General features: G+C 45.1%; 1 protein-coding gene across 1 annotated transcript in view; it reads left to right on the top strand.

Moving 5' to 3' along the window:
* T265_11311 (hypothetical protein) overlaps window positions 1–17,588 on the top strand; it is a gene marked incomplete at both ends in the record, with an annotated part of 109,084 nt that overhangs the window by 71,374 nt on the left and 20,122 nt on the right. The window contains 2 exons of the mRNA XM_009177935.1: window positions 11,012–11,188; window positions 14,469–14,634. Of these exons, the coding sequence (XP_009176199.1) occupies window positions 11,012–11,188; window positions 14,469–14,634 (343 nt within the window). The remainder of the gene's footprint in view (window positions 1–11,011; window positions 11,189–14,468; window positions 14,635–17,588) is intronic.

The raw sequence follows: 17,588 nt of genomic DNA, 5'->3' as shown, positions 1-17,588 counted from the left end.
AAGTGGGTCAAATGGGTTGCCTACCTGAACAGAACACTAAAAACACCACATGCTTTTTCTCATTTACAAATCAATTTGGTTTTCACCAGAAACTCAACTGAATCTCTCGTTTACGATATTCCACAACTGAATGTGCTGCACACAGGCCGCCTCATGTTTCAGTTGACACGATATTCGAGATATCGCATTGTATTTTCATGAAGGAAACTACTCAAAAGGTTGCTGAAAACTCTTCGACAGCCCACGACCAGTTTCGCCCTTCCGATTCGGGCTCACCAGCTAGGCGCTGTCTCCGAATTTCCGTCAACCTTATGTTTAACTTGAACCCAAATTGGACTGTTTTCGAGAAATACACTCATTTGCAAATCAGTTTGGTTTTCATGGGAGACTCAACTGAATCTCTCATTTATGATATTCTACAACTGAATGTGTTACACACAGGCCGCCTCATGATTCAGTTGGCACGATATTCGACATATTGCAGTATATTTTCTTGAAGGAAACTACTATGCTGTGATATCTCGAATATCGTGCCAACTGAATCATGAGGCGGCCTGTGTGTAACACATTCAGTTGTAGAATATCATAAATGAGAGATTCAGTTGAGTCTCCCATGAAAACCAAACTGATTTGCAAATGTCGAACTCAGTTCAATTTGAGTTCAAGTAGAACGTAAGGTTGACGGAAACTCAGGGACTGCGTCTACCTGATGAGCCCCAAGAAGGGTGTAACCGGAGTCAAGAAACGCATGCTCCTTCCTCTGTCCCATAAACAGATGAGACAACCATGTGCGTAGAAAGAATTGTGAATGTCGCACTCAGGGGAACTTATTACGCAGCTGAGTTACAACTACTAGTTCGAATGAGGAGCGGACGTTAGCTCTTGAAATCCTTTACGAAACGCGTGGAAAACAGCCTTTTTCACAGGGTCTCGTGCGTAAGATCGGCTGTGAAAAAAGAGGACTTTAATTGATCGCAATCCAAGTCTTTTGATCGTCAGACACTCAGTCCACGATGGTTACGTCATTGTTATCAAACCTCCTGTTGAATTGACCTGTCTGGAGGTTTTGATCCTAGCCAGCTTAAAGCTGACACCATGTTCCAAAAAATTTGACCGTTTCTCATGACCGAGGTCGTACATTCTCTCTAGCCACCCGCCTTCCATCGCTTTCGAATTGTGAAATTCCGTATTTTACGTATCACATGTTCCTGCTTTGGGACGATGTAACAAATGGCGTAGCCAGGTGTTTGTAGCCGTTTCTATTCAAACAGATTCTCATAGTTTGGTAGTGAAGCACAAGGGTTGCAGACAATGGCGGTGATCTTCGCGAGGTTGTGCTCTGCGCTGATTGGTTGACCGATTGCCGATCTCATCAGATTTTCGCTTTTCTGTTCTTGCTTACATATGGCATATGGATTGTTAGGCCTCGACACTGAATTTGTGCACGTGACGATCAATACTGAATTGTACTTGGCTTAGTCGAAACCTTCGTGATGTAAACTCATAAGTTGGAGGTGATGACGACTAACTGCGGTCCAAATTCAAGCTTGTGGAGCGCTGCAGGTTCCGAAATGGTAGGGAAATTTCGTCACGGTGACCGACGGCTGGACTTGACGTTTTTTCGTTGCAGCAACTCCTAATTTCTTCCGGTGGATGGGAGGCAACTTCTTCCCAGAAGAGAAGCTGTTATTTGGTATGAAAACATGAATGACACCCACCTTTTTCAAGTTGGTAACCTACGTGTTTTACTTTGCTGCAAAATTTAGCGAACCAATTTGATCTCGTATTACTCAAGAGGCTGCCCAGTACATTCATTTAGAGGATATCATCCCCGAGAGTTTAATTGAGTGTCACTCCAAATCGACGAGCATCCATCTATCCACTTCGTTTCCTTGTCCGTTCGAGGTGCAAACGTTTTGAAAATTTTACCGTTCAGTTTCACCGGTGATAACTGGTCGAAATATTTCAGTGCGCCACACTGGTCCAGTTACCATGACGACAACCACAATAAAGGCCAGTTTTGTTTCCTTCGATGCTTTCTTCATAGTGTACTATCTCTCCTTTGCTTGTCTCATTGTACATGATAACCTACGGGAAAGCAGACGCGCCGTATTGTCCTACCACGGCTTAGCTCAGCAACTTTACTTAGTTATCCGGACCGGTCAAGTCCCTCGGTCCAGTTACTTTTGGATGAGGACGGGAAGATAACCTGATCGATTTTTCCCAGGGAAGTACCTGGTAACCTAGGTAACGCAATGATGTGCTTAACAATTCCTTGCGATTTCTAGTTACTACTGAATTCAGTAGTATAGCTTGGATGTTCCAATCGGCTCATTGAATGGCTCATTGAATAGTTCTCCTCTGGAAAGAACATTTTTCGTGTTAGACTTTACTTGATGAGTTTTTGGATAGTTATGTGCTTCTAAGGAAAACTTAGCTGTCGAAAGCGGCACTTTTATTCAGACCTCTGCAGATATCCCTGCACTTTCAATCTTGGAAAGACTATGTGAAGCGAACAGCGTGGAGTTCACGAGAAATCAGTTTGGTCTCAACCGAATCTCTCATTTGTGATATTCTACAACTGAATGTGCTGCACATAGGTGTGATATTCGAGACATCGCAGTATATTTTTCGCCAAAAGAAACTACTCACAAGGCTGCTGAAAACTCTTCGACAGCCCACGACCGGTCTTGCCCTTTTTGGAGCCCATCGGGTAGGCGCACTCCCCGAATTTCCGTCAACCTTATGTTCTACTTAAACCCAAATTGGACTACTTTCGAGAAATACACCCATTTACAAACCAATTTGGTCTTCACGAGAGACTCAACTGAATCTCTCGTTAATGGTTAATGGAAACTCGGGGACTGCGCCCAGCTGATGAGCCCCAAGAAAGACGAAACCGGTCGTGAGCTGTTGAAGATTTTTCCGCAACCTTGTGAGTAGTTTCCTTCAAGAAAATAGCCTAGAGTCCTCTTGGAGATTTTTACCCTAAAAAAGACACCATGATACATTTGTCCTTTGTATTGAGATCACTTTCAGTGATCTGTTTGTCCTGCGAAAGGGGCCGCAAGACAGTGGTCGTTTTTGGCTAATGGTCCATCCAGAGATGGACAGCTAAAATAATACAGCCGTGGCTTCAGCTCATGGATACCTGCACAACTTCCTGGTAGAGTTCTAGTCAACACTTAGGAGAACTTCATTATGCAACTGCTGGTTTCATGACGGAGTTGTGAACATTTATAAAGGCGTTTATAAAAGTTTCATACAGGGGTGTTCTTATATTACATATGTTGTCAAGGGGAGCCACTATACTAATAAACTAGTCTCTGTGTATTACTGTACTGGTTCTAAGATTTGGGGTACGCTCGTACAGCCGCCAATGGGTCTTTTTCTCACTTAGGCCGTCCCTCGTGTAAGTGGACAATAAACCCTAGTGCGCCTAATCATACACACATGATATTTCCAAAAATCCATTTTCCTACGTTTGATATTCATGAAGTTTATCTCTGCGCTACGGATCACCTCCGGGGTGTCTAGCCATGTGAAAAATCAGAACAGACTCAGGCAAAAAGTGCACAGGATGTCCACTACTCACGTATGAATGTGAGTTCACATGCGTTTTATGGACTAACTGCCTATCTAGACACTAGACTACAGACATGGCATTACGGAAAATGGATTCGTCTACATTGTTACCATCAACAAAATGAAAGCTGAATTCTTAGTGTCTGGTAGAGATAAGATGACGACACGTAGCAACTGAAATGCAGCGTCCTGCCCCTAAATGCACACAGTATCCAAATTCATCTCCTCCCATTCAATTAGTGCTTCTTGTTAAAGCTTTTACAGTCATTTGTGTTTATCTAAAAACTTATGGCTATCACCAGCCAAAGAGCTTGGCTGTCATATTTCTATTACTTTCATTCTCTATCTAGGCTTGCTGTAGTTCTATTAGTTGATTCCTGGCGCGTCATCTTCACAGTCACCTACTATCGCCCTACCACCGTATAATTGTAGTTAGGATAGAACGAGTGAATGTTTATCTGATTTGACCCTAATGGACGGCACTCAGTCCCAGACCAAATGAGTTTTGTCCAGCCTATCCGGTCAGATAATGCAATATACATTAAAATCGCTTCCTAATTTGTCTTTTTTTTGTTTGAAGAGGTTAATTGATTGATTAGCGGTTGCACGAAAAGTATCAAGTTCCTAGTTCAATCAACCCAGTTGTAAGACGAATGTGTGCTTGACTGTGTTGTCTTGTCGCTTTTGTAGGGGATATAGCGAATATTTTGGGGTACCCGCTGAAAAGTCACTTGAGCTAGGTAGTCTTATACTACCAAAATCGGATACCAAGACCAATGAGGAGATCCTTCTTGGGTTGTTGAGGAGCTAACGTATTCAGTCACTTTCCTCAGAAATTTCTGTATTATATTGTTTCTGAACTTCGTACATCTGGGAGTTTAAAGTCGATCTGCAAACTTTGTGGCACATCGCTCAGTCGCAGTTACCTGTATGCACGTAACAAAATTAAGCAGAAAGTTATTAATTAGCTAACAACATTCAGTTCCTAAATCACTGGCTTGTACGGAAATATTCCTTTTACCACAACATCTTACTTATCGGTCTTGTGCACTCTGGGCGTTATCGATCATTCATCATCTTCTGTACTCAGCCCCTGAAAGACTGATGAAATTGTTGTATTCTGTGCGGAATGATTGGTGAATTCAGCACCGTTCAGACGAAAGAACCATAGGTTGTTAGTGGGGCATCATGAAAGCAGTCTCACACTCTTGACATAGGAATGTGCGGTTTCCTTCTGTCAGTCTGACAAAGTTGATTTTGACATAGCGAAATTCCATTCCAAGTTCCTTCTCAAACACGACCATTTCAAATCTGGCCATCACAGTAGTCATGCCCCAGTGTCATTGTCCAAAAACTGGGTTAAGCGATCGATATCGCAGCATCACTGTAGGCTCGCGCGAAGAGCCTACGGTGAGTAAGCATCGTCTCCCTCTATGAATATTGCGCAGCCAGTTTTCCTCACCGACTCATCTTTCCTTCACCACCTGTCCGTTACTCATAGGTTTCAAATACCACTCTACTTAAAATAACGTCCCTTAATGCCTTCTTATTGCCGTGAACCCGGTCTGGAAAGCCGCCTGATCGCTTGGCCATCCAGAAAAGGTCAATGGACATGCGAGCCAGCTGCTATATTGATCAATTTCGCGTATTAGGAATACACCTCATCTGTCAAGGGCAGGTGAAGAACAATCAATGAAATCTGTCTCAACGAAAAACGGTTATTCCATTGGTTGTTATGTAGTCCTGTTACGTTCGGAGCTGGTTCTCCTAATAAAACGAAAGGCAGGTCTTTAAAAAAGATGATAAACACAATGTGGACCACCGATCTGGCTTCGTTTCAAACTGTGCCGCGCTAGTTTTCGAAGTACTGTTACGATCTTTCTTTTGAGTACCAATCATGCTTTTTTTCTTCATTATTCCGGTTCCCAGCATTAACTTCTCAGTAGTGGCCACACTCAAAAAGAAAACTAATGAGGGACATTCTGGCAATGAAGTGCGTGGTTTTCAGTAGAAGACATAGTAGTATGTGTTTGTTATGAGGATGGATATTCTGCGGCGACCAAGTGATCCACAGTTAAACTACTCTCAATGTTCTACTGCGTAATATCGTTAACTTGGCTGGTTCCTTTACCGTTTGAGAATGAACACTTCTTCCCCAGTGAAAAAACGGCAAAATAGACGAGGTGATCTGCTCGACAAGGGCCGGATCCTCTTGAGAGACTCGTGGGATGTAAAGTAGCCAACTCATTCGCACCTATTTAGCGAAAAATCCTGTGTACTCGATTGTTTCCAGCTACAAGCAACACAGTTTTTTGAGATTAGTCCCTCGTGCCGCAATGGACGCTCAAACACCTTGTGTATGTGAAAACAAGACAGACTGATGCCTGTGGCAGGAGCCTGTCCTCTGTACCGGAAAATTTAGTTTGAATGGAAACTACGTGTAGTAAAGTTGTACGACAAACTGGTAGCACCTAATAGGGAGTGGAGAAATAAACTATTACCATGTGTTTGCTTCATCGTGTTATCCAGCTTCGTAGTGCATACTGCATTTCGAACTGTTGACAGATTGAGTCGATTCACATTCGTAAAGAGTAGTTGCGTAAGCGGTTGACGTAGGGATGGGTTCCTTTTGTGTGATAGTCATCTTGGTCATCGAAACAAGTTAAGGCGTTACCTCCAAGAGGAAACCGATTCGAGAACTCCAGGGTGTGTTTTGTCCCAGGATGCGGTGCGATTATGACAGTCCATGCCTATGGGCTCATTTCTGTCGTCAATATGTTGTGATTCTCCTGAAATGGTACATTTGGTAACGGTATTTCCTTTCGCTGTTTGGTCCCACTGAGACGGGAACCGAGATCTAACAGTTTAGTTTATTTCTCCCACTACCCCGGAGGAAATTATTCGATCTGTGCTTAACTGTCTCCTCTCTGGAGATGACTTCGTCTTTATCCTTCGCATTCGTTCAGGGAAGAATCGCTTTTGGGTGGATGTTCACAACATCTTTCTGGCTAGGATCCGAGTTTTTTGGCCATTCGGATCTCCGACTTTTTGCCAATCCATTTGTTTTCGAATACCAGGGCAGTTTTGTAACATGTTTTGTCGCTTTCACTTTTCGTTGGACTACGTCTTACTCAGTGACAAGGATATCTTCGTCAGTACCAATCCATTTGTTTTCGAATACCAGGGCAATTTTATAACATGTTTTGTCGTTTTCACTCTTCGTTGAGCTACGTCTTAATCAGTGACAAGGATATCTTCGTCAATGCTGTGTTCTGCATTAACGAATTGTGTGCCCCGTGACAGTAGATTTGCAGGCATGCTCCACCTGCCAATTCGCCAGCACACCCCAATGAATGCCTACGCCAACAGGTAGTCGCATCGATGGTAAACGCTTCACAAACCAACCACAAAAAAAACCGAACGACACGGCTGTCAGTCAGTTCAATTCGCTTCCATCTCTGATTGCATATTGAACTACGGTAGTTGTGCATATCACACCGCACTGTTCCTTGTATGGTGTACTGAACTCGGGCAGACAGGTTGGTCAAATACTATCGTAACGCTGAAGCCGGATGTTGCAACGGGAATGCGGAATAGACATGCAACGATTCTGGGGGGCGGTTGCAAGAATCAGCCGGTGCAATTGATCGACCCATCAAGTTGCTTTAAGCCAGAGCAGCTGTCGCAGTTACCATGGAACGTTGAGAGTGTGACTTTTGTGGTCATCTCCATTACCATCGGGTGACCATGCCAAAATGCATCTTTTCTAGTTTACGTCACCAGGGTCAAGCTACAACTTTCAACAGACATGGTCACAAACGAGTCCACCGATTCTTTGAATCAATGAGCGAAGAACGGAGGCACACATGCATCACAAATTGCACCGCATTCATCCATATCAGCCTGATGTACCGTTGTCTGAACGAGGTTCTGACGGGCATCATCTGATGTTGTGACTAACATGCGGTCCATGTGAGTCGCCGTCACGAAGAGACTGGACCTTACCGTAGTGTGGCGGTTTGTGTACCTCAGCGACCCATTGAGCTATACTGGGGAGTGTCCACACGATGCTCACAGAGTCTCTAATACCAGGTTGGTCCATGGGTAGAGTTCCGACGAACACAGTCTCCTGACCTTCCAGGTTGGGAGTTGGAACATGTATGGCGAAGTGTTCCGTGAAAAAAATGGTAATGCATTTGTATTTCCCCGCCAAACACCGCTGCCTTGCGGTTAGGCTTTTGAGCCAAAGGCTTTGGTTGAGAACCCTAATCGTCCTCCTGTCTAGGTGTGGGAGCCCTGGCAGTATCTTGGCCCTCGTACAACCATGACATATACAACTAACATTATATTCTCATGCCATGTGAGTCGAAGGTAAAATTGACTTCCATCGAGTCACTTCGCGCTGTTTTTCCAATGTCTGAAGGACTGAGCTGGATCGGTCTTACAGTGCCGTTTTACGATGGGGGGTGAATTGAAGGAACTTCTGTGTGCCTGTACTACTGACTCCTAATGATTACCCTATGATATCTACAGAATTTCTATCCGGAATTTTCTGAAAACTACTCGGAAAACGGGGAATCGGACCGATGACTGGATAAATTTCTTTTTGCGATTTCTGGAGTTAAGTTACATTGTCCCATTTAGAGATCCGACTTTCGTTAACATAGGACCCTAAAATGTAACCCGCTTGGTGAGTAAAGCTGATGACTAGTCACCGAGACGGTTAGGCTCGATTTAGTGCATTTGTTAGCCTCATCATCGTCATCAAGAGCAAAGGATCAGTGGTCATACCTTCAACCGTTGACCAACCTGATACGAGACTCTGTGAGTATCACACGAATGCCCTACAGTCTAGCCCAATGGGTCACGGAGTCACACAATGCGTTCAACCTAGCAAGTTTCAGTCTCCAGCCTGATCGAAACTGATCATGATCATCGAGTGTGCTCATTTTTTTCCGAATGCGATGCGAAATCCGTCTGTCTTCGTTGACTCAAAATTGAGACCGAAATTACGAGAGCTGAATTTCACTTGCTTCAAATTGTTTCGACTCATTGTCAGGTGCAAAGCTCAAGTTTACCAAAGTGATAGTGACATCAGCCGACACGTTAATGTCATGAAACGTACTCAAACAGAACAGCTAAATTCCGTTTCATCTCATTGAGATGGCCTTAACCGTCTATACTTGGGCACTACTAGTATTTAATTATGAAACTCAATATCAGTAATCGGTAATCGTTCAGCTGCAACACAATCCCGGTGCCTAGCTGCCATCCCATCTGAGAGAGCTGGGAGCATCAAGATACTGCTCAAGCCTAGACAGGATCAGTAGAGGTGGTGAGGTTGGGTTCAAACCACGAACTATCCTAATCACTGAACTCTCTTGGGCTCAGTCCCAAACTAAATGATACATGTCGCACACTGGATACTATCTCAGTACCAAGTCGGGTAAGCATGTAATTGTTCTGTTTGTCTCATCCCCTGCTAATGGAAGTCAACTTTAGCTTTCGACAAACTCAAAGTCTGGAGATCAGTTAGGGAGGTTCAAAGCACAGAATTTAATCAAAATGGTTTGTAAAATGAGCTTCTGGGAGATAAGTTGAAAACTGGAGACTAGGGAATTTGGCTCCCGGTCAGAAACGTGGGCGTATTTACTTATCCAGCAAAAATGTCCATATATATGGACAGCTTGAGGTGATTCCTACACTATCCTGGTAAAAAAAATCGTTCAGCTGTAACACCCTTCCGGTACCATGTCACTCGGAGGAAGCACGAGGGCTGGGATACTGCCAGGTTGCCCAATCCTGGACAGGGGAAGTCGGGTTCGAACCACAGTCAATGAATTCACGCTCTAACCACTTGGACCATCTCGTTTCCGGTCCTGGTAAAGCATAAGGATGACTCTATGGGAGCCTAATATTTGGTAATGCTTTTTTCTCAGCGGTCAGGATTTCGTGTCAACAATCGAAATGTTCATATAATCGTCGTACGAAAATGAAATTGACCTGAAAAGTACGTCACTTCGTGTTGGTTCCAAAAGTGTGGTTAGGGGGAGAAGTGGTGTTCACGATGATAGCAACGCGCTCAGGCCGCAACACAATCAGCCAATAACCGTACAAATGCGATCTATCGTCTTTTCCATGATCGGCCAGTTTCTACCCACCTAAAATTCACTCAAAATGTCCCCAAATTTTCTCCAGGAATCTGGCTGTGTGAAAAAAGGATGAATCCAGGGGCATACTCAACGGAAAAATGGGCGGCAACGAAGTGTACTTATAGGGTTCCCACGTAGGAACCAACATCAAGAACAATCGTCCCAAAACTGCCACGTTTCACTTTCAGTAAACGCACCCACACAGTTATTCGTTCGTAACTTGTCTTGTATCATCAGACTTTCAAATCGATTGTTGTCGAGGCACCTGCTCGATAAAAAACCATTAACTGCGCCTTCTGAGCTTGCTTCTAACACTTCGAGATGGCCCAGAAGGTCCGCGGTTCGAACCCGACCTCTGCCTATCGATTTCCCCTGTCTAAGCTTGGGCTACCAGCAGTATCCCAACCCTCTTGCAACCTTCGGGTGGCATGGCAGTTGGGCACCGAAAGGGTCCTACAGCTGAACAAGTTCTTTTTCCTATGCGCATGCAGCCACCCGTGTTCGGTTTCTTAAGAGATAACTTTCATGATCAGTATGTCACAATGGTGTATTCATTTGGAAGGAAGTTTTGCAATCCAAGTTTACGATCTGATGAGGCAGTTTACAGCTTCGATGGCACGTTTTTCCTTGACAAATGCTACTACTTCCTTCATCCTCGTGTTGTCCCGGTTGTTCTGTTGAGCTTCTGAATGACGTGATCGGGGTGTACTATGCACACTTCGACCGGGTAGCCGTATACTTCATGGATGGTCTAGCCCGGGGTGACGTTGTGTCATCGATCATTGTTAGACGAGAGTCTAGACTCTTTCTAGTGAAGGCTGGTTTTAGTAAGAAAACTGTTATTACCTAAAGTAGTTCAGCAATTCCTAGACAGCTTCGCGGTAATTTATCCACTTTTAGTGACCATTGAGAGCAATCTGGAGGTGTTTGACGTATGATGATCCCAGAGTTTCACATCGGTAGCAGTTATTCCGGGTGGACGGTTTTATACTTCACTTGAAAAGTTGTTTTCGATAAGAATACGACTGACCGATTGATGGGCTAGTCTTCCGAAGCCGCTCTTCGAATTTTTCTGAGCTTGAGATAGCCCAGTAGTTGAAGCGCAAACGAAAGCTCCAAGGTTTGAAACCGACCCCAGTATATCGACTGTTCCTGTCTAGGCCTGGGCAACCTGGTAGATAGTATGACAACCAAACACCGAAAAAGTATTGCAACTGAACGATCCCAAATTTCCTAGTCTCAGAGTCACTTTCTCGCATCTGTTCGCCTTTCAGATAAAGGACCTGAACAATGACCACATATGTCGGCTCATCGGTGTCTGTCTGGAACCTTCTCGGCAGTATTTTGTGATGGAATATTGCCCGAAAGGGAGTCTGTACGATTTTCTGAAAAATGAACGATTCACGATGGACTGGCTTTTCAAATTGTCTTTGATGCAGGATATTTGTCGGGTGAGTTGATGAACGGATGTCGGTTACGTATAATACAGTTGTGTTTATCGTTTGTTTACCTTGATGGGAATTTGTGCGCTCGGTATACAAACAAGAACTTACGGTATTGATTAGACCCTCAGCGACCAGACTGTACATCACAAGTCGCGTGATCGCCCACGCATCCGAACTGACACGTCAACCAATGAGCGACTGGCGCATTCGGCAGCTGATCCGTTGAATCAGCCAATCCGGGATCTGCTTCTTAGATCAGTCAGACCGAACGTACGAATACACGGACCTTTGGTGAGCCATCTTTGCAAAAGATGGTTGTGCAAAAAGTACTCGAGAAAGGAGTGTCAAAGACCGTTTGCGGAAAGTGTGCGCTGGTCATCTCCAACTTTTTCCCCAATTCTCATTGTGTGTGACGGCATGAAGTACATATGTGTCAGCTAACGAGAAGAGGCATGCACTAGGTTGGTATGAGTTCAAAGCCCGAGTTTGGACACAATAAACACACTGTCATATCTTTATCCTAGTTTTTCACTGTCATCCTACACTTGAAAACCTCATAGATGAGCAGGTGACTCTCAGATTTTCAGCGAGGTTTTTTCATACTTAGCTAAATAATCGAGAAGCAAATGGAACCTGACTTGAAACCACTACCTACATTTTGCGACTAGCCGGCAAATGGACATTTTTTATTCATGAATGTCGTGTGTATCTGGGTGCGATCACGCGGAACGGTGGTGCACTGCTCAGCCCTATTTTAACACACTGACCGTGTTGAATTCCAATGTGAGAATAAAATAGGGGGAGATGGAGGAATCAATAACAGTGAAAACGTGTCTAGTTTGATGGCGGTCAAATTGACCAAAGGTAATCTTCCTGTTGTTGAGCTAACGAATAGTGGAAAGACCCATCTTGAAACGCGTGAACCGGTCTCGAACTTGAGATCTGTTCTTGTCCCTCTGGGATATCAGATTTATATGAAGTAGTAAATCCATTGTTCACGGTGCATATGGACGTCTTTATCTAACTCATGACATAAGCCAGTAGATTTTCACGTCAGAAATTCAGTATCATCAGTCAACGAGTGACATTTTCTGGAGTTTCTTCTGTCCCACTGTCACACAAATGAGGGGATTATTGACCAGGTATTAAGAGGCACTGGATGCAAAATGCATACGGACAGGGTTTTTCTCGAGAGTCAGTTTGAACTACCTCGGTATTTTCTTCGAATTTCATGACACCTATCTTGGTATCTATGTGTTTTCATCAATCAAACGTCTTGCAAGATATACCGTGTGGAACAGCCACCTGCTGTTAGAAGCAATCGGATAACAAACTCACAGAAAATGGCCTTCAGGATGTGAGGTGTGAAGCGTTGTTGAATTCAATTCATCGATCCCAGATAATGCTTACCGTGAGCTGTACTTCGCATGAGCGGTGCTCACAGATTCAACTAGTGAATACGAATAGTCATCATCATTGTCAGTTGTAATAACCGCGTACTCGTCGTACAGTGGTTGTAGCTGCCACAGCTTCGTTCACCGATGATTTGGGGGCAGGGGTAGGTAGCTGCGCATTGGAGGCGGGAGATGATAAATTGGTGCATAAATCCAGCACTGTCAAGTGGAGGGATTGGGAAGGGAACTAAGCATTGAAGGCAATAGCTTGGATGCAAGACCATTATTGAGGGCGCGACTGGGCCATATCTGACAATGTCTGTAGCCATTGATGTGGCCCATCTCGGGGTCCCCATCCAGGAAGACGGCAATGACCAGCGCAGCTGAGTTTGCTGGTAATGGCTTTCATACTTTCCTGCAAAGTCATAGTTTGACCGCCTCTGGCTCTCTTCCACCCTTCACGTGGTTGTGCGAAAAGAGTCCTTCGAGAAAGTCGGTCGACTGGCATACGCAGCACGTGGCCAAGCTACCGCAACGCATGAGGTGTGATCAGTTCATCTGTCGAGGGTGACTTATTTCTCCCGAACACCATTCGACGAACTTCAGTATTGCTGATCCGGTGTTGCCACCAGATTCGGGCAATGCTCCGAAGACATCGATGGTAAAACCACTGTACTTAAGCCGGTTGTTCAGAAAGGAATAGGATCATGGGTTTTTATCTGAAATGTCCGTCTGCAAGGAACCAGCAATCTTCGTATCACTTCACGTGAGCTGCGCGATTAGCGATAGGGGTTGCTGTATCCTGTCTAGGTTAGCGTTATTCATGGTGCCTTCCAGCCATTTGTGGTCGGATGATATAGTGTTCACCTGATTGAGGGAGAGTCATGGATTCGAATCCTATTATGTATTTGTTTGGTCCCCGTTGTGATGGTTCACAACAGACGCGAACTGGTTGTAGGGCGTATTTCGGCTTTTTGGTATAGGCTGTCCCGCATATAAGATGAAATAACGTTCAAGTTAACAGCTTTTATGTCAACATTAACTTTCTTGACTAGACTTCATTCATCCCCATCAGGGCCGCTTTATGAATAGTATTCAGATACCTGTATTGTGGTATTCGATTTAATTAATCACTGATGGGGGGGCGAGATAACTCAAGTGGTTAGAGCGCGAATTTACCCACCTGAAATTCTGTGGTTCGAACCCGGCCTCTGCATCTCGACTTTCCCTGTCTAGTCTTGGGAAACCTGGCAGTACCCCAGCCCTCGTGCTTCCTTTGGGCTGCACCAGAAGGGAGTTACAGCTGAACAATTTTTTTGATCATCTGAAAACGCAGTTCATGATAGTATGCATCAATGAAGGGCAGAGGTGATGCGGAATTTAATCAAAAAAGCGTATCAAAGTGATATAATCCAGTGACTGGCAATCAACAACCCTGCCGTCTCTGAAATTGTGTCCGCATCTTAGAGTCGAAATCGGTTAGCAGCCCGGTTGGTGATAGGGTTTCAGGATTTCAAGGCTCTTGTTCGAATTGGGGGGTGGGGGCAGAGGAAAATAATACGGGTGGTCTCGCTGAGTTTCTGCATACTGTAGCTGAAAATGTCATTCAATCTTTCCACCAACGTGTGTGAGTGTGTGCAGGAAATTAGTTTCAGTGAAGGGGACGGTGTTAGATGTGTCTCCCATAGGTCTCGGTCCTGATTCTTCTTCGCAAACGGACGACAGGCATATCTGGAGAGCTTCGTTCTCAAGTCTGGACAGAAACAGACACACCAGAATACTTTTGTTTTCGTGGTCGCGGTTGTCACGTTCGTCATCCAACAAGAGGAACTGGATATCTCTTGCGTGCCCTGTTCTTGCCCCTAAGTACCATTTACTCTTTTTCTCACCAGGGGATGACCTACCTTCACCAGCTGCTAGTTCCTCACGGCTACCTGAAAAGTTCCAACTGCCTTCTGGATTCCCGATTCGCCGTCAAGTTGACCGATTTCGGGCTTCCACGCATTCGGGGCGCAAACGCACAAAAGTTTGAATTTGGCACTGCGCCGTACTATTATAGTAAGTTTTCTGTTCGTGAAGTGAAGTTATGTTCATCTAATTTACTTTAATATAAGCATGCACTGCCGTAGTTTCGACTCGAGATTGATTTGTGAAGCATGGGTTTTGGCTACGCATGCTGACAACCCCCTGAACTTCTGCTTTTTGTTCAAGCTTGTAATTTGTGATACAGGGTGCTACACTGATCCGGGTGGCATGATACCTCTTCACTCGTAAGCATCAAACCAAATTTCGACCTGATTGAACCTACGCTGATCATAGCTTCACATTTCGTTCAACACCATGTGTACAGGCGACATTTCTTGATTTCAAAGATGCCTTTGATTCTTCCTCTGGAACACTGCTCCTAACCATGATCGCTCTACAGACCGTGCTCTAGAAGTTCGTGAACATAATCCGAGGATACTTCCGTACATGTGTGGGTGCACTGGGAGCCCCGTGAGAACCTTACTGCAAAACTTGATGCCGCGCAATGACGTCCATTCCCTCCGATTTTGTTTCACCAATGAAATAATGAGGCAAACGCTGGGGTCCCGATCGTTAATGAGACAAACACTGGGGTCCCGATCGTTACCGCTCTGCAGTCGTCATTTTTCAACACGAAGTTCAAGCACAAGCACTACCATCATGTCTTTCTTGGTATACGACTTGCGTCTACAAAGTGCACAGTCATCCTTTAGAACATTCAATCCATGAACATTCTACTTGCAATCCAAGGAGAATTCTACGTATCTCTGTAATCATGTTAGCCCTGAGGGCAATCTGATGAACTCAGCGCACGAATCTCAAGTGCTAGTATCATATTTTCCGATTCGTGTCACTTGTAGCATCAAAAAAGGGTCCCTTCGCCAGGCTACGGGTCGCCTTGTGGATGGGTCATGAGGCATGTGGACAGGTGATGCGAAGCGTCTTCAGGTTTTGACCGCTGGTATCTCAAACGTTTCGCTGTCGCCAGATGGCCTCAACGAGGCTATTTTATCATCGTTGTCGAGATGGCATAAAATCAGTGTTCCACGCTGATGCTTCGCCGCCGTATAATCACGATTTATTTGGAAGCCCTGTTGTAACGAAAAGAACAAAGGTGGACAGGGAAAGGACTTGGTGCTAGCTTACTACAACTACATTCCGAAGTGCTCACACCACCAGACACTCATAGAAACTGACAACAAGAACGTCGTTGACATCGTTTAGCAGCCATATCTTGTGGTGTCTCCAACCAGGCGCAGTGGGGATCACGCGGTCTCCACCCTGGAAAGCGAGTCGCTCCGACTGTACCGAAACGCTTCGTGATCTCTTTCATGCCTCCCTGCCAGTTCAAGGGTTGGCTACCTCTCTGCTTCCACCCCTCTGAGTTTAAGGTGGAAGACAGCACATTCTTCGGCAAGCGATGGTTAGGCATATGCAACACATGTCCCAACCAACGCAGCTTCTGGTGCTGGACACATTCTTCGATGGATTCACCCGTTGCGCAACCGGAGACTCGCTTTCTAATTGCCTCGTTACGGATTCTCCGACACAAACTACACGAGCTATGGTCCTCAGACAACTTTTATCAAACACCTGAAGACGTCTTGGTTCTGCTGCTCGAACAGGTCAAGTCTCACAACCATAAAACAGATACGTCCCTTGAGATTTAGGGATACACTGCTCTGATGCCATAGGTGGGTCAAATGAGCAAACGCAACCGGAGTCTTACAGATTAGTGGCGATTTGAAAACGAGTGTTCGGTCTCGACCAACATCCAGTACCATCAATTGCGGTGGCTCGGCCATGTGTTGCGCATGTCGAAACATCGTCTACCAAGATGAATATTCTTCTCCATGTCTTCTTGAGAATAACGCGAATCGCGAGGTCAGTCAGTTCAATCAACTTATCAGCTATAAACTGTGTACCATAGGTACATTGGTTCCAGATGCCACGAATTGGAAGGTGGACAACGCAGAAAGAGTCTCCGTGATGTTGATGCGGTCCCCGTCTTCCAGGATGTAATTCCGCTGACTGCGATAGCACGGTAGTCTGTAGATCCGGTATCGAAGTTATTGTGGGACTAGTTGCTTGCGCTACGCTCACGATTTTTCTCAGGAGGGTCGTTCATCTCACACACACGTCTACTGAGTTCGCGCTGTACGTGTTAGTTCGGTCTTACCGACGTGCCTCGGACCATGAGAAATGTCGCTCCGTTGCGTTTCGACTAATGTGGGAAACACGCGCGCGCGTGCACGTGCATATCGTGTGTTGCGTTCATGTTTCTTCATGTCTGGCCAAGGCGATCGATCAACCATCCACGGTGAAGGCGAATTCTGTCAGCCACGTTCATTGGCTAATGGGAATGTTGGTTCGGTCGACATTCTCTAAACTGGAAAAAGCACCGATTGGACCTTTTCAACTTTACCCTGGTCATGGATTAGGTAGATTTTACAAACCTCTTGTACTTCCGGTGCCATTGATCCTGCTAGTGTCCATTATCTGGGCTAAAATCAGTGTCGTTTCGTTTTGAATATTTGTGAACATGCTGTGTGAGGCAACGCACAATGAAATAAGTACAAAAGGAAAAGGATATTGACTTCCGGCTTGTCATGTGATAGGTATTGAATAAGGCAGCGGCCACTCGGTCCGGGTGCGTATCATCTCACGAGGTAATGCAGTTGGTCGCCTCAACTTCGCTGCAAGTAGCATGCGGTTTCCGCTCATCTTGATTCTTGCAGGGTGAGCCCGCAAGCCTCCAGAAGTTCCATCCGAGCAAGGTTCTCGGATGGCACGATGAGTTGAATCTGACCGTCGCCATTTTCACGACTCGCGCAATGCATTTGCGGCGGGAGAATGACCAAATTACTGTCGGCAAATATGTGATTGGTCCCCGAAATTAACTGCAACGATTGCGCTAAGGTTTATATAGGACAAACTGCCAGGGAATTGCACATCAGAATTGGTGAGCATAAAAGAAGGATTAACAA

The sequence above is a fragment of the Opisthorchis viverrini genome (genome assembly GCF_000715545.1).
Source record: "Opisthorchis viverrini unplaced genomic scaffold opera_v5_480, whole genome shotgun sequence".
In the NCBI taxonomy this organism is placed as follows: Eukaryota; Metazoa; Platyhelminthes; class Trematoda; order Opisthorchiida; family Opisthorchiidae; genus Opisthorchis; species Opisthorchis viverrini.
The sequence above is the reverse complement of the archived record's forward strand: the minus strand, read 5'-3'. Positions and strand labels throughout refer to the sequence as shown.